General features: G+C 38.8%; 1 protein-coding gene across 1 annotated transcript; it reads right to left on the bottom strand.

The window, feature by feature from the left end:
* Window positions 1–6,792: 6,792 nt before the first annotated feature.
* LOC141298790 (sodium/glucose cotransporter 1-like) lies at window positions 6,793–19,524 on the bottom strand. Its single transcript, XM_073829102.1, has 15 exons — window positions 19,303–19,524; window positions 18,546–18,617; window positions 17,679–17,783; window positions 17,352–17,411; window positions 17,154–17,258; window positions 16,698–16,803; window positions 13,993–14,073; window positions 13,700–13,911; window positions 10,160–10,295; window positions 9,749–9,856; window positions 9,503–9,653; window positions 9,230–9,398; window positions 8,215–8,430; window positions 7,973–8,078; window positions 6,793–7,761 (listed from the first exon to the last, which is right to left on the bottom strand). Exons 1-15 carry the CDS (start codon window positions 19,435–19,437, stop codon window positions 7,547–7,549), a joined length of 1,977 nt encoding a protein of 658 aa, XP_073685203.1. The 5' UTR covers window positions 19,438–19,524; the 3' UTR covers window positions 6,793–7,546.
* Window positions 19,525–27,423: the final 7,899 nt, after the last annotated feature.

Genomic DNA, 27,423 nt, shown 5'->3' with positions numbered 1-27,423 from the left:
ACATCCCTGACATTTCAGCAACCATTTTAGTATACCTTCTCAAGGGACAATACTATAGAAATGAAACTTGGATATATTTTATAGTAGTCAATGTGCAGCTTGTATAGCAATATAGATTTATTGTCCCATGAAAATTACTCAACATACAGCCAAAAGTGTGTACACCCTAATCGAACTTGTCCAAAGTGTCAATATATTGTGTTAGCACCATTGTTATCTGGCACTGCCTTAATCATCCTGGTCATGGAATTGACCAGAGCTGCGCAGGTTGTTGCTGGGATCCTTTGCCACTCCTCATGGAGCTACTGGAAGTTAGACACATGCTGCTTCTCTACCTTATACTTGAGGATGCCCCACAGGTGCTTAATAGGATTCAGGTCTGGAGACATACTTGGCCACTCCATTACCTTCACCTTCAGCTTCATCAGCAAGGCAGTCATCTTGTTGGTGTGTTTGGGATCGTTGTCATGTTGGAAAACTGCCGTTCGGCATAGTTTCTGGAGGGAAGGTATCATGTTCTGCTTCAGAATGTACAGTACATAATCATCAGCGTAACAATGAAAGCTAACACCATGTTTCCTGATGATATCTCCCAAGGGTGACATGTAAAGCGTAAAAAGTAATGGCCCTAGTACTGAGCCTTGAGGTTCTCCATACTGCACTTGCGATTTAAATGATACCTTTTCATTTATTGCCACAAACTGATGACGGTCTGATAAGTACGATTTGAACCATGCCAGTGCACTACCATTAATGCCTACATAATTTTCAAGTCTATTTAAAAGAATGTTGTGGTCAATAGTGTCAAACGCAGCACTAAGATCCAGTAGCACTAATAGGGAGATGCAACCACGATCGGTTGACAAGAGCAGGTAATTTGTAACTCTAATAAGAGCAGTCTCAGTACTATGATATGGTCTAAAACCTGACTGGAAATCCTCACAGATACCATTTTTCTTTAAGAAGGAGCATAATTGTGAGGATACTACCTTTTCTAGTATCTTTGACAGAAAAGGGAGATTCGAAATTGGTCTGTAATTAATTAATTAATTGGGGTCAAGTTGTGGTTTTTTAATGAGTGGCTTAATAACAGCCAGTTTGAAGGTTTTGGGGACATATCCTAACGATAGTGACGAATTAATAATATTCAGAAGAGCATCTATGACTTCTGGAAGTACCTTCTTTAGTAGATTAGACGGAATAGGGTCTAACATGCATGTTGTAGGTTTAGATGATTTAACAAGTTTACACAATTCTTCCTCTCCTATAACAGAGAATGAGTGGAATTGTTCCTCAGGAGATCTACAACGCATTATCTGATGCAATACTGTAGTGGGCGGCTGCATGGTTACAATTTTATCTCTAATAGTGTCTATCTTGGAGGTAAAGTAGTTCATAAAGTCATTACTGCTGTGCTGTTGGGTAATGTCTGCACCTGTTGCTGCTATATTTTTTGTTAATTTAACCACAGTATTGAACAAATACATAGGGTTATGTTTGTTTTCTTCTAAGAGAGACGAAAAGTAATCCGATCTGGCAGTTTTTAATGCTTTTCTATAAGATAAGTTACATTCACGCCAAGCAGTACAAAAAACCTCTAGTTTTGTTTTCCTCCAGCTGCGTTCCATTTTTCGTGCTTTTCTCTTTAGGGCGCGAGTGTGATCGTTATACCACGGTGTTACACTGTTTTTCTTAATCTTTTTTAAGCGCACTGGAGCAACTGTATCTAAAGTGCTAGAAAAGAGAGAGTCCATAGTTTCTAGTTTCTATGGATGTTAAAATCACCCACTATTAAGACTTTATCTGCGGCCAACACTAACTCGGATAGAAAATCAGCAAATTCTTTAATAAAGTCTGTATGGTGCCCTGGTGGCCTGTAAACAGTAGCTAGTACAAACGTCATGGGGGATTTATCATTAGCACTTGTTTCTCTGGATAATGCTATATGAAGCACCATTACTTCAAACGAGTTGTATTTGAAGCCGGTTCTCTGAGAGACATTGAGAATATTGCTATAAATAGTAGAAACACCTCCCTCTTTACCTTTTAGAAGCGGTTCATGTTTATAACAGTAATCTTGGGGGGTGGACTCATTTAAAATAATGTAATCGTCTGGTTTTAGCCAGGTTTCTGTCAAACAGAGCACATCTAGGTTATGATCAGTGATCATATCATTTACAAAAATTGCTTTCGTAGAAAGGGACCTGATATTCAATAAGCCAAGCTTTATCAGTTGTTTCTCTGTATTATATATTTTTTTATTTGTTGAACATCAATTAAATTGTCAGTCTTGATTTAATTAAGGCGTTTTTTGTATTTTCTAGCTCGGGGAACAGACACAGTCTCTATAGTGTGATATCTAGGTGAAAGGGTCTCTATGTGCTGAGAATTAACTGATTTCTGTGACGTGAGACAGCTAGCAGACGGTCGGTTTAGCCAGTCTGTCTGCTTCCTGACCTGGGCCCCAGGTAGTCAAGTGCAAACTCTAAGACTATGTGCCATATTTCTAGATAGGAGAGATTCTCCACATCCGGAGGGATGAAGACCATCTCTTTTCAACAGGTCGGGTCTGCCCCAAAAGCTTGTCCAATTGGGCACCACTTTGACATCCAGTCGGTTAACGATGACAATCTACTATGTATCTCGTCACCACGGTAAGCAGGGAGGGGACCAGAGCATATTACAGTGTCTGACATCTTACTTGCAAGTTCACACACCTCTTTAACATTATTTTTAGTGATCTCCGACTGGCGAAGTCGAACATCATTAGTGCCGACGTGAATAACAATCTTACTGAATTTATGTTTAGCATTAGCCAGCACTTTTAAATTTGCCAAGATGTCAGGCGCTCTGGCACCCGGTAAACACTGGACTATGGTGGCTGGAATCTCTATTTTCACGTTCCGTACAATAGAATCGCCAATTACAGAGCACTTTCATCAGGTTTCTCAGTGGGTGCTTCATTGAGTGGGGAGAACCTGTTTGTTGTTCTGATCGGAACGGAAGAGCGGTGTGCAAACCAACTTGTTGCAGTGTGCGGCGTATGGTCTGAGCACTGACAAGTTGACCTTCTACTTCTGCAAACTTTAAAGGGACAGTTCACCCAAAAATGAAAATTTGATGTTTATCTGCTTACCCCCAGGGCATCCAAGATGTAGGTGACTTTGTTTCCTCAGAAAAACACAAACGAAGATTTTTAACGAAAACCGGTGCAGTCTGTCAGTCATATAATGGACATTGATGGGCACCAAACCTTTAAAAGTAAACAAAAACACGCACAGACAAATCCAAATTACACCCTGCGACTCGTGACGATACATTAATGTCCTAAGACACGAAACGATCGTTTTTTGCGAGAAACTGAACAGTATTTATATCATTTTTTACCTTTGATACACAGCCACGTCCATCTGTCATGAGCACGAGCTTATCATCCGGCTCGTGACATGTGAACGCTCTCTGGCGTAGTATACGCAAACGCCGTAAGGGGAAATCAGTGAAAAGTCCCGGATGAGTTTGCACAAGCAAACGTAATCTTTTAGCTTTAAATCGGTTTGAACAATCAGGATAAGCACAAGTAATTACAATTTTGAATAGCCGCTATACCCACAATCTCTGTGCACTGTGTAAACAATGAGTGTCGTTTACAATGCGACAGATCGCTTCTGGTGTTTGCGTATACTACGTTAGAGCGCGTTCACATGTCACGAGCCGGATGATGAGCTCGTGCTCAGGAGAGATGGACATGGCTGTGTATCAAAGGTAAAAAATGATATAAATAATGTTCAGTTTTTCACCAAAAACGATCGTTTCGTGTCTTAGGACATCAGTGTATCGTCACGAGCCGCAGGGTGTAATTTGGATTTGTCTGTGCGTGTTTTTGTTTACTTTTAAAGGTTTGGTGCCCATCCATTCATATTATTTGGCAGGCAGACTGCACCGGTTTTCATTAAAAATCTTCGTTTGTGTTCTTCTGAGAAAACAAAGTCACCTACATCTTGGATGCCCTGGGGGTAAGCAGATAAACATCAAATTTTCATTTTTGGGTGAACTATCCCTTTAAAGCTGTAACGTTGCTGGAAGAGACAAGGCGAATGAGGATCTAGATGCAGTAGTTTATTGGGAATCCATGACAAAACAATAAAATCCAGAGGGTACAGGAACTCGGACAAGGGCAAGAGACAACAATTACACATTCAACAACCGACAAAGCACAGAGAAAACACAAGGACTATTTATACACAGGGCAGAGGGAGAGATCTAATTGGAAACCGGTGGTAACTAACGAGGAAGTGGGTGTGGTCAAATGAGTGTCCATGGTAATAAACAAGGGAGCAGAGTGGCAGGGAGACAGTCAACAATGAGAGACAAAAACTACAAAATAAAGGTCTTTAGACACAGACACAGAAAACACAGACCCGACTCATGACATAGCCCCCCCTCAAAGGAGCGGCTTCCAGATGCTCTAAACAGAAACTCAAGTCCGGGAGGGAGGAGCAGCTCAAGCAGAACAGGGGGAGGGATGGGGGGCCAGGTCCATGTGAGGGAAGATAAACAGGGGACTGAAGCGGAGCGGGAGGCCAGGGTGGAGTCGGCCAGATGGGAGTAGCTGAGGACCACCATAGCAGGGCAGATGGCACCAACGGTCCCCATGGTGGAGCAGAGGACCACCAGATCATAACGGGCGATCTCCATGGCGGAACAGGCAGAACAGGAACCCTCAAGGGTGGAGCAGAAGCCCACCAGGGCGGAGCAAATGAAGCCCACCAGGGCGGAGCAGACGGAGCAGAAGCCCACCAGGGCGGAGCAGACGGAGCAGGAGCCCACCAGGGCAGCGCAGACGGAGCAGGAGACCACCAGGGCGGAGCTGGAGGCGGAGCAGAGCTCCGGGGTGGAGCAGGTGGCTTAGGAGCCCTCCAGGGCGGAGCAGGAGGCGGAGCAGCCCTCTGGGGTGGAGCAGGTGGCTTAGGAGCCCTCCAGGGTGGAGCAGGAGGCGGAGCAGCCCTCCGGGGTGGAGCAGGTGGCTTAGGAGCCCTCCAGGGCAGAACAGGAGGCGTAGAAGCCCTCCAGGGCGGAACAGGAGGCGCAGGAGCCCTCCAGGGCGGAACAGGAGGCGCAGGAGTCCTCCAGGGTGGGGCAGCCAGCCGTGTCATGGACTGGGACCTAGTGAGAGCAGAGACAGAGGAGGCAGAGCAAGGAGAGAAGCAGAGAGTTCATGGGAGAACGCGGCCTCCATAGCCGTGACTAGGCAGATAGGAACTTCAGGAACGGCTTTCGTGGCCGTTACAGGGCAGACAGAGATTTCTGGAACGGCCTCAATAGCCGTGACAGAGACGACAGGGAGCCTAGGCGTTGCAGGCAGAGCAGGGAATCTTGGCGGAGCTGGCAGAGCAGGGAGCCTTGATGGAGCTGGCAGAGCAGGGAACTCCGCTGTGCACGCCACCTCCGAAGGAGGTATAGGTGCAGCGGACATGTGGACAGGTGAGGCCTCTGAGATGTAGTGTGCAGCCCACACACTCAGAATGGCGATGGCTATCGTGGGCAGTACGGTGGTTAATGGAAGGCCCATCGGGTTTGTGGGCATGTGGCTTGGGAGCGTTGGCTCTGCGTGGCTTGGGAGCGTTGGCTCTGCGTGGCTTGGGAGCGTTGGAACAGCTGTGACTTGATTGGACGTGACTGGTATAGTTGCTGGCTTGGCTGACGTAGTTTTGGCAGATGCTGGTTTGGCTGATGTAGCATTAGCAGTCGCTGGCTTGTTCTGTTTTTTGAAGCCAGGTTCTGCACCTGACGCACAAAACGAGTGCTCAACTTTGTTGATCGACCCTTGCAAGGCCTGTTCCGAGTGGAACACATCTTGGAAAACCTCTGTATGACCCTGACCACTGTAGTGTAACTCGGTTTCAGGGTGTTACTGAATCTCTAATAGCCCTGGCCATCTTTGTGGAGAGCAACAATTCTAATTCTCAAATCCTCAGAAAGCTCTTTGCCATGAGATGCCATGTTGAACATCCAATGGTCAGAATGAGAGAACTGTTCTTAAAGCACCTAATTTTAACCACTCTAATACATGATACACAACTTTGTATGGTCCTGTCAAGCTGACATAAACATACACATAATGAATAGGACATGTGGCTTTGCATGGTTAAACAACATACTGCTGTTATCACCTAGGGTGTACTCACTTTTGTTGCCAGCTCTTTTGACAATAATGGCTGTACGTTGAGTTATTTTCAGAGGACAAATCTATACTGCTATACAAGCTACTATACAAGCTGCACATTACTCTAAAATATATCCAAGTTTAATTTCTATAGTACTGTCCCTTGCGAAGATATGCCAAAATGGTTGCTGAAATGTAAGGATTGTACTTTTGTGAGATATTGTACTTATTCAGATTTATTAAAATTGTGAACATATTCCATTTCACCATTTTAAATTTTTACAATGAAAAATCATCTATCAAATAGATGTTATGCTATTGTTACCAAATAGATGTTATATCCTTTATCTTCTTCTGAGAAATTTCTAATTGAATCACACTAATAGATCACTTATTGTATCTTGAGTTGCTGAAGGAAACCAATTGTCCTGGACTTTGATTTCAGATGTATCAATAGAATCTACATGCTAAATTAATTATTAACTTTCCTCCTGCACTCTTGACTTTCAAAGGGTTTGCGCAAATGTTAATCAGAGATTAACATTTAGCCTTTTTCAGTTGTAGTTATGGTAATTCAGAACATGCTTATGGCTTCTTACAAGTGTGCATCTTAATAAACACATAAATACTAAAATTCATTTATTTTTATTACAATAAAGACAAAAAACATTAAATTAATAAATTACAGAGTACAATATATACCATGCAAAAAATATGGATACTATTAAATAAAATATCTTTGCTTGTCCTAGACAAAAATACATATTTTTTTTTACAAGAAAACTTACCAAATAGTAAGACCAAAATATAAGAGAAAAAGTAATAATTTAATAATTTTTGGAGGTTGGTAGATGAGAGGCATCTTAAAAATGACACAGAAAAGGCTTTGCATTGATTTGATCATAATGCATCAGAAGACAAATTGGTCTAGAACTTCATATTATTAGTTGAAACTATTACTCTGTAATATGTCAAATGGTGTAAAGGAAGAACGTGTGGTAAACATGGTCAAATGTAAAGTAAAAACTGTCAGGAATGTGTTAAATTAGATACTGTAGCAGCTAAGAAAAAATCTGACATGACTACAAAGGAAAAAAAACAAGGAAATGATTATGAACTCAGTTCTGGTCTTGGGTTTAAAATGAAAGTCAAAAATATTTTTTAATCTACTTCCTGCCATCAAATCAAAAACAGTAGGCAGCTGTAAGGAAGTGTTTGTCAAATATATTATAAGGAAGTATTTAGTGTTTTAAGAGGAACGTTTGTAACCTCTTACAGTCAGATAAATCACATTTAGCTTGTTGTTACTGATAAGGTAACATTTCTGTCCACAGAATACAGCTGTAATATCTTTAACAGAGTTAACTGATACTGAAGTGATCTTTAGCCAAAGAAACCATGGAAGAAGACGCAGACAGCAAGGAGGATAATAGCATTAGCGTTGACCACGTTTCTCCATAGAGGTTTCTCAGTGGTGTCCGTGAGCTTCAAGTTCAACTCTGCCTCCTGTTCTTTAGTCAGTTTAGGTGCATCGCCTTGATCAAAGCCGCAGAACCAGTTGTAGGCCTTCTTCCAACAGCTTGGTTTCTTACGTACCTCTGTGGGGTCGAGAGACAAACAGAAACATTTGATTCCACATCCTTTGCATTTCCTAGAACAACAATCTAATCAACTAATTATGGCCCTAACCTAGTCTCAGCATCAGACAGCACGTTCACAGTGTGTTCACTGAGCCATGTGATGTATATTACACACAAAAATGGCAAGTGCTATCTGATGGTACATAATCGGTAGATGGTGCAAATGTACCTTCTGTTTCCATAATGTCTGAATCTTTATCTTCAGTCCAGTCATCTTCTTCCAGATCAATCCTCTCCTCAGTGCTGTTCCTCAAACTCCAGCAGAGTCTGTACAGCTGTGAAACAACAAAAAAAAATATTAAAATACACAGTATTTTTGATCAAATGTTGTCTTGAGTAAAAGAGACTACTTTTACAAACATAAAAAGACATAAGTGTTCTGAACTTTATAGTTTAGTAAGAAGAGCTTACATGTTTGTCGTCAATGGGTTTTGTCATGAGGGAGATGACCAGTATCAGTACACAGGACAGGGTAAAGAGGATGAGGGCGAAATAAAGGTAGTGCACACCACAGATGATCGTAGGACAGTTACTGGGACTCACGCAGCTGCCCGTTCCGTAGGCAAACTCGGTTATCATACGCACCAGACCCACCAAAAGACCAATACACAACCCATAGAAAGCACCCTGTGAGGAAACACCAACAACATGTGTCAACAGATGTCTGGACATTTAAAATAACTTTGAAAAGATTTAAGTTTACTCAACAAAACGTTGCTAACATGTTTCTAGCATGTTTAGAACATTGCTAAGATGAGTTGAAAGTTTGCTAACATGTTTTAAAGCATAGTATCATGTGTTAATACATTGCTAATGTGTTTACCACATTGCTAGCATGTTTTAGCCCCAGAGACTTAACAACCAAAAATCTCAGAGATTTAAATTCCCAAAGAAATGTGGTAACATTCACAGGTGAGAATGTCCCTGCTGAAAAAAAAACAGCTAAAACCAGCCTAGGCTGGTTGGCTGGTATTAGCTGGTTTAAGCTGGAAGTAGCTGGTTTTAGCTGGGGGTTTTTTTCAGCAGGGTTGGCAAAATCATGTCCTGAAGTCTAGTATAGAGATATAGATATTAATACATGTGTATAACTATGTCACACAGTCAACTTGGTTTGATTGTTCCTGTATCCCTACAATAGAAAACAATGGAACTCATCAGAAAATTTGGTGGTTTTACTGGTTATAATGTGAACTGTACTGGTTTTATTGGAAACTGTAATGGTGTGGATCTCTACTGGTAATTTGTCACTGGAACAAAATTATCAATGTCAATGGAATTTCTGTGATGCTTATTGCAGGGATGGTGGTCGTCTAATGTATTGCGGTCCATGTCTTACGAAAATGAACTGTATGTTTTAAACAATTTTAAAACTTAAAACTGGCATAATGGCAACAAAATAACTACAATAAAATGTGATTTTACTCACTGCTTCATTGACTCGTTTGCAGAAAATGGCGAGGCAGAAGACAGCCGCGATTGGTGGAGCCAGATAACTGGTGATGGACTGAATGTAGTCGAAGAGCTGCCCGCTCTGAGCCGACTGAACGATGGGTATCCACGCAATACTCACTCCGATCAGAAACAGCATGAACACCCTATACACATAAACACAGGAATCTCAAAGCCTATTCACCTCAAGGTAGGCTCTCAATATCCAGCAATCAATATCCAACATAAACAAACAGACACGCAAACACACCTTCCAGCAATCATGAGTTCCTTTTCCTTGGCTTTGGGGCGGATCTTGGTGTAAATGTCCATGGTGAAGAGTGTGCTGGCACTGTTAAAGATGGAGGTGAGTGAACTCATCAGAGAGGCCAGCATGACGGACAACATCAAGCCTCTGAGACCTTCATAAACACAGATACACAGAAGTTTAGAGCCATATTACCAAACAGATCTATCAAAGCAGTCTATTATATAGAAATATCAGGATATTCTTTACCGTCTGGCATCAATTCCACCACTAGTTTCGGATAAGCAATATTAGTGCAGCCCACACTGGCTCCACAGTGTCTGTCACACTCTTTTGGATCCACGCATGCAATCTCATCTGACACAAACAAGAACATAAACACAAAAATTAGTTTCACTAATAGTCTTTGACCATTCACTTACCTTCTGTTGCATATTGCATGTCACAGAAATTGGTGCACATTACTTTCGGATTGTCGGAATTTTTATCACAAGTTAAAAACACCATTTCCATAAGTGGACTAGACTTTATGTAAAACTCTAGTTCTCTAAAACTAAGTTGACCGTACAGTATATCACTTACGTAACATATTTGTTGACGTACAAAATAGTTAATAATTTTATTACCCTTCTCACCCAAGATGGTGCCATTCTTTCTCACCTGTGTACAGCACTCTGCTGATCATGCCAGGGAAAACCATGAGGAACATGGGCAGAAGTTTGAGGTAACCGCACAGGATGCAGCCCGCTTTCACATGAGACAGGTTCTTGGCAGACAGACAGCGCTGTACAATCACCTAAAACAAGATGGAGAGTTTGAGTGAATAACCCAGAGAAACATTTCAGTGCTCACAGTTGATAAGTCCAGTTATTGGCTGGATATGTATACATTTTAAATGATAAATCAGACATTTAAGGTATCATGATCACGCGCCCCAGGTTAAAATGATCTATAATCAGCACTGTGTACAGAAATAAACAATTGTTGAGATGCAGGGAAGGTACATCATGAACTATAAAACACTTTTCCGCTTTGGTACCAGAGTACAAATATTGAATACTGTACATGAAAACAAACATCTGCAGATTAGCACATAGAAATGAAAGCTTGTCAATTTTTTTTTCTAGTCGTTTACTCAATTATAAAACTAGGGCAACCAAATATGGGAGTCTGAAGCAGATAAGCTTATGGGCTATTGGTTTTGCTAATGGGCTGTTAAACTAACTTCGAACTAACTATATCTGTTTCTGCTTCTCTTTGGCTGTTTGTGTATCTTATCTTATTCATTGGGGACTAATCTGGGGTCTGACTAAAAGCATGTCTGTTTAAGCCTGGACTCACTCTGACTAAAACAAGAAGCACACTGTTCATCCTGAGACACTCAAGATAAAAGTGCTGTTTGTGGTCCTACATGGGACACAGAAGAGATTTGTTGACGTGTACATGTGTGAATGTCTGTTCCTAGCACATGTTGGACATGTAGACCTCTTTTTGTGACTATTATTAGTCACAACCTACCCCACTAACAAGGAAGGTTTCAACTATTACAACTATTCAACTAGGTTTCAAATATTACAATAAAAACTAAAAAAACATAGGCGCTTTTTGATTTTTTTTTCAGAAGTTTTTTTTTTGAAAGTCAACATTTTGAAACAATTTTTATTATATTCTGACATCGCGATTCAATTGAAGATTATTCGATCTGTGTTTGTCACACAATAAAATGATTTACATGCTCAGATTCTTGAGAATGAGAGCTTTCTTGTGATATATGACTTGTCTGTTTTGTGAAAAATATAAGAAAAACACATTCTTTGTAATAATTCTTCACAATCGTTAGGCGGAAATTTGTGTGTGGTATGACATAAATTCTAAGCATAATTTTACTACTTTATGTATCATAAAACTAAACGTTATGGTATTCCCAGTAAAGAGGAGACTCTAAGCTTTCAAATGAGACCATATATGGGCTGATACTATATGAGGAAGGTCATGTAAATGAAGCATCAACATTTTGAAACAATTTTTGAGTTTAAGAGGTTAATAGAAGGTCAGTTTTAAAGTTAACTTGTCTTAATGATCTTAAACTATAGCCCAAGAACATTACTCATGGAACATCCTTTAAGAATGTTTCAGTTGGATTAGAAGGTCAGTTTTAAAGTTAACTTGTCTTAATGATCTTAAACTATAGCCCAAGAACATTACTCATGGAACATCCTTTAAGAATGTTTCAGTTGGATGCAAAAGTAACAGTAAAAGTAACATTCCCACAATGATTTCAAAATAATGGAATGTTCCCTTAATATTTGTGACCCTGGACCACAAAACCAGTCATAAGGTTAAATTTTACAAAACTGAGATATATACATCACATGACAGCTCAATAAATAAGCTTTCTATTGATGTATGGTTTGTTGGGATAGGACAATATTTGGCCGAGATACATCTATTTTAAAATCTGAAATCTAAGGGTGCAAAAAAATACTGAGAAAATCACCTTTAAAGTTGTCCAAATTAAGTTCTTAACAATGTATATTACTAATCAAAAATTACATTTGGATAGGTTTACAGTAGGAATTTTACAAAAAATCTTCATGGAACATGATCTTTACTTAATTTCCTAATGATTTTGGACATAAAAGAAAAATCAATAATTTTGACCAATACAATGTATTTTTGGCTATTGCTACCAATATACCCCAGCGACTTAAGACTGGTTTTGTGGTCCAGGGTCACATTTGTATAACAAAGAAAAAAACGTTTTTTTAACATTCAAAAAACTGGCCATTTTAATCATTCAGAAACAATTTAGAAAAAACACTTTCACATTTTTTGCCATCGGGGGGTAGAAAAAGCCTCTGAGGCCAATGGAACAGTGGCTCTAGGGGGCTATTCTAAGGCACATTCAGCCTACCTACCATCACCCCAGTGGTCATGGGAGAAGGGTGACGCCCCTACTCTGGTTCTCCATATCTATAAAAGCTAAGTTCCAGGGTATTTTTTGAGCGATGCCAGCCCCACATCCCCTTCACTCTGGTGGGCATGGGAGTAGGGTGACGCCCCCTACTCTGGTTCTCCATATCTATAAAAGCTAAGCTCCAGGGTCTTTTTCGAGTGATGCCAGCCCCACATCCCCTTCACTCTGGTGGGCATGGGAGTAGGGTGACCCCCCTTCTCTGGTTCTCCATATCTATAAAAGCTAAGCTCCAGGGTCTTTTTCGAGCGATGCCAGCCCCACATCCCCTTCACTCTGGTGGGCATGGGAGTAGGGTGACGCCCCTTCTCTGGTTCTCCATATCTATAAAAGCTAAGCTCCAGGGTCTTTTTCGAGCGATGCCAGCCCCACATCCCCTTCACTCTGGTGGGCATGGGAGTAGGGTGACGCCCCCTACTCTGGTTCTCCATATCTATAAAAGCTAAGCTCCAGGGTCTTTTTCGAGCGATGCCAGCCCCACATCCCCTTCACTCTGGTGGGCATGGGAGTAGGGTGACCCCCCTTCTCTAGTTCTCCATATCTATAAAAGCTAAGCTCCAGGGTCTTTTTTGAGCGATGCCAGCCCCACATCCCCTTCACTCTGGTGGGCATGGGAGTAGGGTGACGCCCCCTACAGTGGTTCTCCATATCTATAAAAGCTAAGCTCCAGGGTCTTTTTCGAGCGATGCCAGCCCCACATCCCCTTCACTCTGGTGGGCATGGGAGTAGGTTGACACCGCCTACTCTGGTTCTCCATATCTATAAAAGCTAAGCTCCAGGGTCTTTTTCGAGCGATGCCAGCCCCTAATCCCCTTCACTCTGGTGGGCATGGGAGTAGGGTGACGCCCCCTACTCTGGTTTTCTATATCTATAAAAGCTAAGCTCCAGGGTCTTTTTCGAGCAATGCCAGCCCCACATCCCCTTCACTCTAGCAGGCATGGGAGTAGGGTGATGCCCCCTACTCTGGGAATTTACGGTTCTTCATAACCATGAATGCTGAGCTACAGAAGCCCTTTTGAGCAATACTAGCCCTACGTACCCTTTACTCTGGTGGGCATGTTCATCAGACAAAAAAAAAAGTTCTGAAAGTGATTCCAATTATATTATTCCTCTGTCTTGTTGTTGCTATAGTTGTGGTGTGAATTTCATTATTCTCAATTATTATGAATGATTATTAAAACTTATTAAGTCCCTTTAGTCAATAGCTTTTATAAATGGATCAGTACCTGATCAGTGCACCAGTACCAGGCGGCCTGGATTGTAAGACCAAAGACTAGACCAGGCCAGGGCAGATCGCCGGTGATGGGGTCTCTGAAGATGTGGAAGGAGTCTGCGCGAGGAGTGTAGCACTTTTCACTGATGTTCACACCCACCACTGACGGGGTTGCATTCATGTATAGGTCTTGGAAGTTCTCATAGCCTCCCACCTCAGTGAATGCTGCAAGAAAACGGTTGATGTTAAGTAGTCAATGAGCAGTGTCCAAAGTGTTTAAATGAAAAAAAAAGCAAACTGACGTACCAAAGCCCATAAGAATGAATGATCCCACAACCATGATGATGGTCTGCAGGGTGTCGGTGTAGATGACTGCAGCTAGACCACCTGCAGAAGTAACCGTGTTATTATTTTAAGTATATAAAAAAAGTCATGTGGGGTCACCATCAATTAAAAAGTAATATATTTTTCCCTACTTAAATACATTAGTGGAAAAATAACACAATTACTGTATTTTATCACAGTTAATGCAGCTGCTCCACCTCCACACCTGTAGCTACGTCATCTTACTTTTACAACAACTATGTATTCCATAAATACAGTAAGATATTGGGCCAAAAAATTTTTTTTAAAACTTTATGAGTCTTATCACATCACAACATGTAAATTTCACAAGGGTGAACTAAACTTGCCTTGTCATAAAATATCAAATTATCTGATATTTTAAAAGACTTTGACCTTTACCCACAACAATGAGGGTCTGCAGGGGCCTTCTATGTTATAATTTCCTGTATTATGTTTTTTTTTTCTTCACATTTTTAGCTTTTGGTTGTAAAACAGGAAAATGTTTTCAAATATTAATACGCAGTAAAATAGTTTTGTTAAGAGAGATAGAGAGAGATTTCTTTTTAAAAAATAATGAAATATAGCCTATTAATATATTAAATTACTAGGTTTTCTTTCCTCAAGGTTTACTTTTCAAAATTATTCTTTTTCTCTACTACAGTGCAATAGGACAGTTGTATCGCTATATTTTTGAATTTATGCTTGCTCACAGAGTTATCAAAATGTATTTTACTTCAGAAATTGTTTGAATGGCAGGGTCTGTAAAGCCTTAGCAACTGCAGTACAAACAATATAAACACTATCAGCCACAGCTCATGAAAGCATTTACAGCTGGTAGGATGATTTCTGATTTCTTAGTTTATTGTTGAGCTGGTTGGTTTGTTCCTGAGATAAATCTATTACACAACAGAGTGTATGGATGATGGAAGTTTAAACCGGCAGTGCATTAAAGTTTGCCTTACAGGTTTATTATCTATTGTCAGCACGGGCAATTACCCATAACACATCACGCCACAATAAGCAACCCACTGTATGGTCCTATAACTCTGGACTTCAATCTCTGTTGTAGTCTAAACTTAAGAGTACACATAAAAATAAAGTTTGCATCCCTGAACTGATTTAATATGAGAACTGGAACATTATAAAATGCAAACCACTATATTATATATGTACACTGATGTAGAATATGTAACTATACAGTGCAACGTGTCAGGTTAAAGCTTCATTATGTAAGTTTTGCTTCTTTGTCGCCATCTCTCTTTGACACTGCCAATTGCAGTTATTTGTGGAATTATCTTTCTTACGTGAAGTAGCCTACATCGGCATGGCTTCTCTCAGCGTGGATGAATTTAATGTTTTGAGGTATACGTGTGGGCTGTCAGTGCACCAGCATTGATATTCACTGTACTTCAGAATTACCGATACTTTAGAAGTAGCCTATGTCCAAAGTAAGACGTTTCACACGAAAATCTAAGCAAGTAACATGTCTATAAGTTTTGTTTAGACCAACTAAAAAGAAGTGTTTTGACAATAAATCCCGCTACCAATGGTGATTAAATCTAACGATCACAAAGTTACCTCAGCTCACATACTGTTATTGTTGTTATATTTTGTTCTCAAACTGTCAAATAGCGTGACTACCTATATTTAGTGTGTAATTTAATGTTCATTAACACTCGTTCTAAAATGACAAGTAATTTTCCAGCTGTAAAAAAAAAAAAAAAAATCTTTAGCATCCACTAGAAGGCAAGCCTGCAACCTGTAGCCAAAAAAGGAGCTACCAAAAGGAGACCAGAGGCCTTTTTTTCTTTTTATGGATATCCCTGGTGAAAAAAAAAAAAAAACAGCTAAAACCACCCAAACAGCCTATGTCAACTAGCCTGGTTTTAGCTGGTCAGCAGGCTGGTTTTAGAGGGGGTTTGGTCACTTTTTTTTTGGCCAGGCTGGTCAGGCTGGGAGACCAGCTAAAACCAGATACTTCCAGCTTAGACCAGCTAAGACCAGCCAACCAGCCTAGGCTTGTTTTAGAACTTTTTCTCAGCAGGGAACAATGGAGGAGAGAATTAACTACGCTGAATAAACAGATTTTTAGAGGAAACAGCTAATCGTTTAATGAATCGACAGCCTATCAGCTAATGTTCAACATGTTTTACACTAAACAATACTTTTGGATTGAACTATTTTTAAAGTTTACACCCCCCAAAAAATGCACCAAAACCCAAAGAAGTCACTGACTTTTTTGCGACAGGTGGGATTCAGCTTACATAACTTCCCAATCATTCCTATGGTTTCTGTAAATGGCGACTGAGTGTCGCACAACGCTGACTGAAATTCAGTGACATCAAGGCTGTAATGTGATTTGTTGGCACACGTGATCCAAGTTGACCATACTCTTTCTCCAATAGTGAGTAATATAGATCCTCTCATCCCCTAATATAATACCGTCTCTGCCCTATAGCTTACTACCTGGGACTCCTTCATGTATACATGTATACCAATAGCCTGAACTACTTAAATCATAAAACATGATAATAAGCTTATCGTTGTAAAGAAAGGAGATAATTTTGAACACTGATTGGTTATGTAATTGCTCAATAATTGATTTTAGATAATTTTTAACCAAAAAAGTTACAGCTTAATAGTATGCAATGTTTCTGTGAACAGACCTGTTACTGTATAAAGAGCCGTAATGAGCAGCAGAATAATAACGGCCAGGTAAATGTTTAGTCCCAGAGCCTGGTTGATGAAAATGGCTCCCGCAAACATGTCCGCCTGAGAGGGGGGTAAAAAAAGAAAAAACAAGAAATGAAGGCGTGGTGCAAATGTTTGAACTGTCGTTTCAAAACAAGGTCCTTATCTTGGAAATCTAAACCCACTTTAGCCTGACTACATACAGTATGGCAATAAAAGATATTTCCACATGGACAACACCGCCATTTAAAAATCAACAAAAGGTAAGAAAGAGATGGTTCTTTAAAGAACCTTTGACTGAATGGTTTTTTGTGGAACAAAAAATTATTCTATCGCATGACTTGAAGAACCTTTTAGAGCACCTTTATTTTTAAAGAGTGCATGTGATAGCCATACTTTTCTGAAAGGTTTGTCACAGATTTTGGACTCACAGAGATTTTGGTGAAAACGTAGAGAATTAGGGAGAGCACTGAGAGGTAGATACGGATACGCTGCCCACCAAAGCGTTTCTTCAGGTACTCTGGCATTGTCACGACCTGCAGATAAAGACAATTCATGCTGTGTAAGTTGGCAATATTTGAAAAGTTTGTTCTGCAATGCCAAATGGAAAGGAAGAAATGTAGGCATACCCCAGCTTTTATGTAGATGGGCACAAAGAGCCATCCAAGAATAATCACAACAACAAGAGCCTGAGGAAATAAAAGTAAAAGATATAGAGATTGTGATTACAGACTATTGTTTTGATATTTTCTACATATATAACATGTAGGGAAATACTAAATACTGTCTTGTCATAGTATAGTATATTGATACTTGTTAATCTCAATAGTTTGTAAAATAATTATAGAATGATATTGTTTTTTAACCATAATCATGAATAGTAGGCTCAAACATAAAATCCAGCCACATGTCAAAATTATACAATAGCATTAAGTTTTCAGGCTTTTTTGACATACGTTCCACTCAAATCCTCCGATAGCAATTCCAGCAGCTGCTCCAGTTCCTGCTATTCCCACAAAATGCCCACTTCCGATGTTACTTGCAAATAGAGATGCTCCTATCTGTAAAGATTTTGAAAACAATTTAACTGAGATTTATCATATACAGAGGGTTACTGAACAGAAACCTGAATCTAAGTGAGGTGCTACATTTCTCAATGTCAGAAAGGTTACAAAAATGTAAGACTTTAGCATCGGATTGTGTGAACGGTATTGCTTCAGAATATATTAACTCTGTCTACTGTTTGACTATATCTGGCAAAACAATCAACATAATGATAAGCTACAAAAACAGCTTCTTCTACACAGCCTCAGGTGTAATTCAAACAATAATGACTGGAACAATGAACTTTGTAAAAACAAATAAAAACCTTAAAAAATTTGGCAAAAGGTGATAACTTTGGCATTGACCTAAGTTTGACAGCTCCATAAAATCTTAATGAGCAAAGCATATCAGTACTTTCAGCTGTCGCATCTGGCATCAGTGCATTATGGCCCCATAAAATATTTCATTCACATGATATCATGATATCAAGGTTCTGAATTGGAGGGGCAGTTAAGGTCATAATCATGCCATATCTGTGATAATGTGAAATCACTGGTCATGCTATTGATAGATACATAATAAGCTCCTACTTTTATGGCCGTTTCAGTCTTGCGTGGCACATCACGACAGAAATTCGCCACATTTGGCACACTGATTGATCACTACTGATGTAGGAAATGATCAAGAAATGTTATTCTGTAGATGTCCATCACATTTTGAGAACAAAACAAAATGCTTTTAAGGTTTAGAGCACAGTTGATCTCAGTGCATTTACTTACCGGCCACCACACCATACTTCTGCCAGCCAGGAAAAAGCCTCCTACTGTGGCTCGATTGGTCCGTACCATCGCCTTCAGATAGAAAGAGACATTTAATTCAGCATCTGACACTTAAAATGTTAGACAAAATCATATGTGACTTTATATAAAGTGTCATAACCTGCAAGATCAGACACATTTGAGAATAACACATCACATTTGTGGAGTTAAAGGTGTTCAATGGCATTTGTTATTTGACTAAATATGTTTGAATTTTCTCAAGAGGTTTTAAAATGATATGGATTTCAGATGTGCAAATACAGGTTGAAAAATATTGTGTTTTCAAGAAATCTCACAAATGTCAGTGCTGAAATACTGAGAAATGTACTGTATGAAAAAGTTTGTAAATAAGTTAGTAAAATAACTTCTAAACATGTAAATCATTTAAAATAATTTGTTTTAAACAGAAGTTTCATTATTAGTTACTTTCAATTATGAAGAATTATAACAAGAAAGTTAATATCACTGGAACAAATATTTCCACAGGATTCTTTTTTTTTTTCTGCAAAAAAATGCATTATATTTTACTATATCTGAAAAAACAGTTTTGACTGGTTTGACTGTCTAAATGATGATATATACTTTCTACAAAATCAGTCTCCATTCAGACTTATCTCACACAGCTATTGTACATTTAATGTTGACGCAAAGTTAACAATTCACAAGTCTGTCAATGGTAAAAAGTCTTGGATAGAAACCACTGATTTTACTGACTTACCCATACTCCCACAGCCAGAACGACCAGAAAATAAATAACGATCACCGAGATGTCCGCTGCATTGTTAACATATATGGTGATATTTCTTTGACTCTCACTGCGAACCCAGGAGAATCCAAAATAATCTTCCCCCATTTTGACGGTGGACCAGCACTGCGTCCCTCTCTTTGACACAACGGTGAAAACACCTTTATCAGACGCTCACCTGCAGGTGTGTGACCGTATGTGTGCCTGCACACTTATATGTGTGCGTCTAGAGATGGGTGTGACCTTCTCAGAGTTAATTATAAAAGTGTGTTTGTGACTTAGAGTTGTCAAAAATGTGAGATTGTGAATCATTAATGATCAACTTGTATAGCGGGAAGTGAGAGACTGGGTTCCTGTAAAGTCTAAGAGGACATATCATTAGCCACATCACCTGTATCTTAATGAATGGGTTTCTCCGAGTCAACAAAGTCAAGTTAAGTTACACTACTGCAATCTGTGGTCCAGCCATTAGACATCAGTGTATATACTGTAACATTGGTTATAAGGACACCCTGAGGTGCTTCATGGCATTGCAGCATGAAGATGAAAGAAAGCGAAAATGGCTGATCAAACATCAAATCAAAACCATTTTCTGATTATATCAAAAACTGCTTTATAGTGTATTGTTTTCTTAAAAATGAAAATTAACAAGTTACTATTTATTAACTTAAGAATGAACAGTTTAGCTTAGTAATTTAAAACTAATTAGTTAAGGAAAGCTCTTTTGATTTTCTAGAACAAGATATTATTCTACATTTGTGAACCTAGACCACAAAACCAGTCATAAGAGTCAATACAAAGCTGAATAAATTAGGGTTTGTCATTGATGTATGGTTTGTTAGGGACAATAGGACAATATTTGGATGAGATACAACTATTTGAAAATCAGGAATCTGAGGGTGCGAAAAAAATCTAAATATTGAGAAAATCGTCTTTAAAGTTGTGCAAATGAAGTTCTTAGTCATGCATATTACTAATGAAAAATCAAGTTTTGGTATATTTATGGTAGGACAATAATTTATAAAATATCTTCATGGAACATGATCTTTACTTAATATCCTAATGATTTTTGGCATAAAAGCAAAATTGTACAATGGATTGTTGGCTATTGCTACAAATATATACCCAAATATACTTACGACTGGTTTTATGGTCCAGAGTTAAATTTTTGATCGAGGAAGGGAGATAGAATAACAATTGAAATGACTGGATTTTACCTGCAAGTTCAAGAGTGAACGTGATCATAAGACTTAACATTATTTTAAATGTTTGACCACGTGACAAAGTGTACATTTCATTAAAAAAAAAACAACAACATTAAAAGTTAGTCTCCACATACTTGCAATACACCGTTCCCATTGAAATCAATGGATTTGTAGCACTATTAGTCAAGTGTAAACAGGATTATATAGGGATTAATGTGAGATTTACTAATGACTAAAGTGAAGCGGTAGCCATGGAGAATGTCGAAACGTCATTCTTGAGTGTATCACCAAGGAAACTCTCTGAATTTTTGCCTATCTTTTAGTTCATGTGATAAGCACGTTATTCTTTAGAGACTTGGTACAACAAACTGCGTGGTTAAATGATCAATTATTAACCAATGATGGCTTGAACATTTTCAGGTTCAGATAATAGATGCGTGCATGTCTTGTTGGTTATATCATGATACCTGTTCAGCAGCCAAACCTCAATGTCTGTGAGTTTAGAAAATCATAGAATAACAAAGAAATTGCTCTTTTTCTTTTTATAAATATTTTATTTTTGCTTTTGAAATTGCCCTATTTTTATAGTCTATTCTCTTTTAGTCCACACATTGATGGGCAGCACAGATTTAAGTTAAAAAACAGATCATATGGCACAAGGTTTGCCAGAAAGATGTCTTTGGAATATCTTTGTCATCTCCTAAACAATTCCTCTGAAATATCCAAGAGTCATATCTCATCACAACCATGAACTTTTATCTTTAAGATGTAAGGTCTTATGGTCATAAACACCTGTACTTCTGCACAGCCTTCATCTTATTCGCTTAACTATGCTATTATAAATCGATCATACAATGTAACTCCTGCATATCACTATTTATGGTCTATTTATGGTTAAAGGCCTTTCTATGGGGACATTTATATAATCAAAAACAGCAGAATTACGCTGACCAAAGAGCTGGTGACTAATAGGTTTCTTAGAAACTGCGCCAAGATATTATTAAACATTCTGAAGAAATGCTAACCTAATCAGAAGTGACTTTGTTTTTAACGCACATTCTTGGTCTAACTGTGCACTGCCTAGCTCTGCCCTGAAACAGCTGTCCTATGCAGATATGTCACATAGGCCACACAGGCTAATGAATATGTTAGTTTCAAGATATTTTAAAAATGTCATGTGGTGTAACCATAATGTAAAAGTGCCAAACTTCCTTTACATAATGAATACATTAATATTATTATTATTACTAGGGGTTCAAGCACATATCGTTAAACTAGTGCTTTTAATTTATTTAAAAAAATTAACTAATTGATCACACCATTTTTTTCTGAAATTAATCACGATTATTTGACTGAAAGTGAGTATCACTGATACCAGTACCACTGATATTTTTTTTCTTTTTTCCTAATATTTAACCATTGACTATAGCCATTCAGCATTACAGTATAATTGAGAGCAATCAATTGAAACATTTATTAGACTTTAAAAAATAACAACTTGTAAATTAAGTGAACTTGAAAAATTTATAGATAATGTACTCACCCCCTTGTCATCCAAGATGTTCATGTCTTTCTTTCTTCAGTTGTAAAGAAATTGTGTTTCTTGAGTTTGAACTTCCAAAATACAGTTTAAATGCCGCTTCAAAGGGCTCTAAACGATCCCAGTCGAAGAAAAGGGGTCTTTTCTAGCGAAATGATGGGTTATTTTCATTTTTAAAAAAATTACAATTTATTTACTCTTTAGGCGCAAATGCTCGTCTTGGTCTAGCTCTTGGTCTTGGTCTAGAAAATAACCCCTCATTTCACTAGATAAGACCCTTCTTCCTGGGCTAGGAGCGTTTAGAACCATTTGAAGCTGCATTTAAACTGCATTTTGGAAGTTCAAACTCGGGGGCTCCATGCACATCCATTATATGGAGATAAATCCTGAAATGTTTTCCCCAAAAAACATAATTTCTTTACGACTGAAGAAAGAAAGAAAGACATCTTAGGGGGTGAGTACATTATCTGTACATTTTTGTTTTGGAAGTGAAGTACTCCTTTAAAGCAATCATCACATTAACCCTTTATGTACATGTGCCCTTCAGCAAGTAGGAACATTTTCGGAAATTAAATAACATTATTAAACACTAAATACTAAATTAAATATAAATGAATCCTTAAAGCTACAAAAGTTATTGATTTCCTCTTTTTTCTTTGATTAACAGACATCACAGCAGCTTGGTTATTAGGTTATTTGGCTGCTATTACTTTAAGAGCTGCTGCTGCTGAATCACCCTTACTCTTACACCTACTTACACACACCTTCCCGGTTGTTGGGACAAAGCAAAAGATTTGTGTCAACACGCTTGTCAGAGAGATGTGTGTTTAGCACATAGTGTTTAGTTTGGATTTGGTCTTCCAACCTTTTACTATGATTCTGAAGGAGGGAGGGGAAAAACAAAGTAAGTCCTGAAAGTAGACAAAGAGAACCCAATCAAACAAGTGAGAGAAAAATATTTTCTTTGTTATTTATTTATTGAGAAAAATTATCCAGTGTTACATATCTGTGTGTTGCAAAAGTATGTGAATCTCTTGGATTAGCAGTTAATTTAAAGGTGAAATTAGAGTCTATCTGTGCAGATGTGTTTTCAGTCAGTGCAATGACTATCAAATGTCAGTACATGACCTGTTTTATTCAAAGAACAGGGATCTATCAAAGTCTGATCATGTTTGTGGAAGTGAATCATGTCACGAACAAAGGAGATTACTGAGGACCTCGGAAAAAGAGTTGATGTTGCTCATCAGGCTAGAAAAGGTTTGGACAAATCCACAGTCAGACAGATTGTGTACAAATGGAGGAAATTCAAGACCACTGTTACCTTCCTGAGAAGTGGTCGACCAACAAAGATCACTCCAAAGCAAAATGTGTAATAGTCTAGCAACAAAAGATCTTTCACACACTGGCTAATGTTAATGTTCATAAGCCCACCATCAGGAGAACAATGAGCAACCAATGGTGCAAATGGCAGAGTTGCAAGAAGAAAGCCACTGTTCTCCAAAAAGAAAATTGAAAAATTTAATGGATGGATGAAACCAAAATTCAACTGATTGGTTTAAATGAGAAGCTATTATGTTCGGACAAAAAAACACACTGCATTCCAGCTTAAGAATCCTATCCCATCTGTGAAACATGGTCGTGGTAGTACCATGGCTTGGGCTTGTTTTGCTGCATCTTGGCCAGGACAGCCTGCCATCATTTATAGAACAATTAATTCTGAGTTATACCAGCAAATTCTAAAGGAAAACTTCAGAACACCTGTTTAAGAAGAGAGTCTCAATAGAACATGGGTCATGCAGCAAGACAACAACCCCAAGCACACAAGTCATTCTGCCAAAGAATGTTTAAAGAAGAACAAAGTTAATGTTCTGGAATGGTTGAGTCAAAGTTCAGACTCAATTTCAATTAAAATGTTGTGAAAGAACCTAAGCAAGTAGTTCTTAGGAGGAAACCAACCAACATCATAGTGTTTAAGTGGTTCTGCACCAAGGAATGAGATAAAACTCCTACATGCTATTGTGCAGGACTGATCAGCATTTACAAGAAACTTTACCTTCAGTTACTGCAGCAAAAGGGTGTCACACCAGATACTAAAAGCAAAGATTCACACACTTTTGCAATGCACCAATATGTAACACTGGATCATTTTTCTCAATAAATTAATGACAAAGCAAATATTTTTCTCTCACTTGTTAAATTGGGTTCTCTTTGTCTACTTTCAGGATTTATATGGAAATCTGATCATGTTTTGGGTCATATTTATACAGAAATATATAAAATTCTAAAGGGGTCACAAACTTTTAAGCAGCACTGTATTGGGTAATAATATTGGGGTGTGATTTTTGTAATGTAAACAGTCACAATAGTTTTACAGGTGCATCTCAATAAATTGGAATGTCGTGGAAAAGTTCATTTATTTCAGTAATTCAACTCAAATTGTGAGACTTGTGTAATAAATTCAATGCACGCAGACTGAAGTAGTGTTGATCTTAACAAATTAGAATAATTCACAAGACCAGTAAAAAAACATTTTTGGTGAATAGTTAGCCTTCTGGAAAGTATGTTCATTTACTGTATATCTACTCAATACTTGATAGGGGCTCCTTTTGCTTTAATTACTGCCTCAATTGATCAGTCTGTGGCACTGCTGAGGTGGTATGGAAGCCCAGGTTTTTTTGACACTGGCCTTCAGCTCATCTGCATTTTTTGGTCTCTCGTTTCTCATTTTACAATACCTTATAGATTCTCTGATGAGTTTGCTGGCCAATCAAGCACACCAACACCATAGTCATTAAACCAACTTTTGGTGCTTTTGGCAGTATGGGCAGGTGCCAAATCCTGCTGGAAAATAAAATGAGCATCTTTAAAAAGCTGGTCAGCAGAAGGAAGCATAAAGTGCTCTAAAATTTGCAGTGACTTTGGTTTTCAAAAAACACAGTGGACCAACACCAGCAGATGACATTGCACCCCAAATCATCACAGACTGTGGAAACTTAACATTGGACTTCAAGCAACTTGGGCTATTAGCTTCTCCACTCTTCCTCCAGACTCTAGGACCTTGGTTTTCAAATGAAATACAAAACTTGCTCTCATCTGAAAAGAGGACTTTGGAGCACTGGGCATCAGTCCATTTCTTTTTCTCCTTAGCCCAGGTAAGATGCCACTGATCTTGTCTGTGGTTCAGAAGTGGCTTAACAAGAGGAATATGACAACTGTAGACAAATTGACAACTTGACAAGTCTGTGTGTGGTGGCTCTTGATGCCTTGACCCCAGCCTCAGTCCATTCCTTGTGAAGTTCACCAAAATTCTTGAATCAGTTTTGCTTGAAAAGCCTCTCAAGGCTGCGGTTCTCTTGGTTGGTTGTGCATCTTTTTCTTCCACACTTTTTCCTTCTGGTGCGTTCACACCGCACACTCTGTCTGCGTCAGGCAACGGTCCTAACGCATCTAGTTTGACGCATGTACGTTGAAGATTGCAACGCTTGCTTTTTGGTGCGTTCACACCGCACACGTCCGGCAACGCATGTGCGTTGAGCAAAAAAGATCACGTGGTAGGGGCTTCCTCGCTGGACTTTCTGAACTATGGCGGATCGTATCGAGAGAGTGGCTTGGCTTTATTTATTAAATAGACATTCCTGTCTTTATACAAAAACGAGGACGGATCATACAGTTCTCTGCGATTGCAGACGGCTACAATAAGCTTGTCTTCCATTGTTGAAAACGATATTTTTTTCTGCTCCCGCTTCATTCAAGATACGTGTGGTGACGTCGCTATAGTGAGACGCTCTGATTGGTTGACGCACTGCGTCAAGTGCGTTAAGTCCGTCAAAAGTTCAACTAGCTGAACTTCTGCGTTGCTTGTGTTGGCTGCGTTGACGCTTGAAACGCAGGTAACGCTTGAAAAGTCGACGGATCCAACGGACCCAACGCAACGCAGAGCCCCTGACGGACCGCTGACGGACTCAACCATTGACTTTACATGTAATCTTGCCGCAACTGACGCATGACGGTTGGGGCGGTGTGAACGCACCATTCCACTCAACTTTCTGTTAATATGCTTGGATACAGCACTCTGTGAACAGCCAGCTTCTTTCCCAATGAATGTTTGTGACTTACCCTCCTACAACTGTCAGATCAGCAGTCTTCCCCAAGATTGTATAGCCTAGTGAACCAAACTGAGAGACCCTTTTAAAGGCTCAGGAAACCTTTGCAGGTGTTTTGAACTTTTCCACAACATTCTAATTTATTGAGATGCACCTGTATTTATATTACACTGTTTACACATTTACGAGCACATAACCTATCCCCTGCCCCTAAACCTACCATTTGTCAATAAAATACAAGATACAAGAGACAGATATAACTGCAGTCAAAATTTATTTTAAAAATATTAATATTCCAAGTCTTCCGAAGCAAAACAACTGATTTGTGAGAGGGATAGACGCGATCGCAGGTTGGGAGTGAGAATGTGTTGGGCAGTGGCCAATGAGTTTTGAGCACCTATTAGACAAAATTAACAAAGGCTGATTAGAACGAAACTGGGTGGGCATGTTTGTCTCATGGCCCTAGAAGTCTGTGAGAAAATTCATCATATGATAGAGCTCCTTGTTCTGAAAAACTTCAAGAACTCCAGCTGTCAATCAAGAAAATCAAATAATTTGTGAAATATAAACCTACCTTTGCAAACTAATCCTAGATTTTTATCTACCAAAAAGTTATCAAAAGATTTTCGAAAGATCAAAAGGTTTTTAATAACCAAACTGTTCATAAAGCGTGTTAACCAATGTGACAAAGTTTGTGCAAAAATGGACATGAGGTTATCTCTGCGACACTTTAGCAGATTCTGACCAAACTTGTTATGTATTATAACAAGCATGACCTGAGGGAATGAGCTGTTTTGGCACAGCACCTATCACAACGGTCATCTCTTTTCAAACATAATAAGAGCATTTAAGTATCTTTCTATGAAGTATTATTTGATGTACTATATTACAATTGACAAATAATATTGTCTCTTCATTTTAAATGACTGCAGTATATGCAGTCATGTCTGACAACTTAACAAATGTTTTCTGAATTTGGAATCTAGAAATATTTTGAAGATCCCAGATACCTTTGGAAACTGATCAGTTTTAGCCTTTATTAAACTTTATGAAACTATAATGAATTTTATTCCCTTTTGTATTTGTGCAGATTTTCTTTTTCTTAGGTCCTGTGTCAACTTTTCAGGGTATCTGGACAAGACATTAAAAATTTGGCATTAATCTGACAAATGGTCCAGGAGTTTGAAAAAGTAGGTTTATATATATATATATATATATATATATATATATATATATATATATATAT

This window comes from Garra rufa, chromosome 23, assembly GCF_049309525.1.
Source record: "Garra rufa chromosome 23, GarRuf1.0, whole genome shotgun sequence".
Classification (NCBI taxonomy): Eukaryota; Metazoa; Chordata; class Actinopteri; order Cypriniformes; family Cyprinidae; genus Garra; species Garra rufa.
Note: the sequence above shows the minus strand (reverse complement) of the source record. Positions and strands in the feature narration are given on the sequence as shown.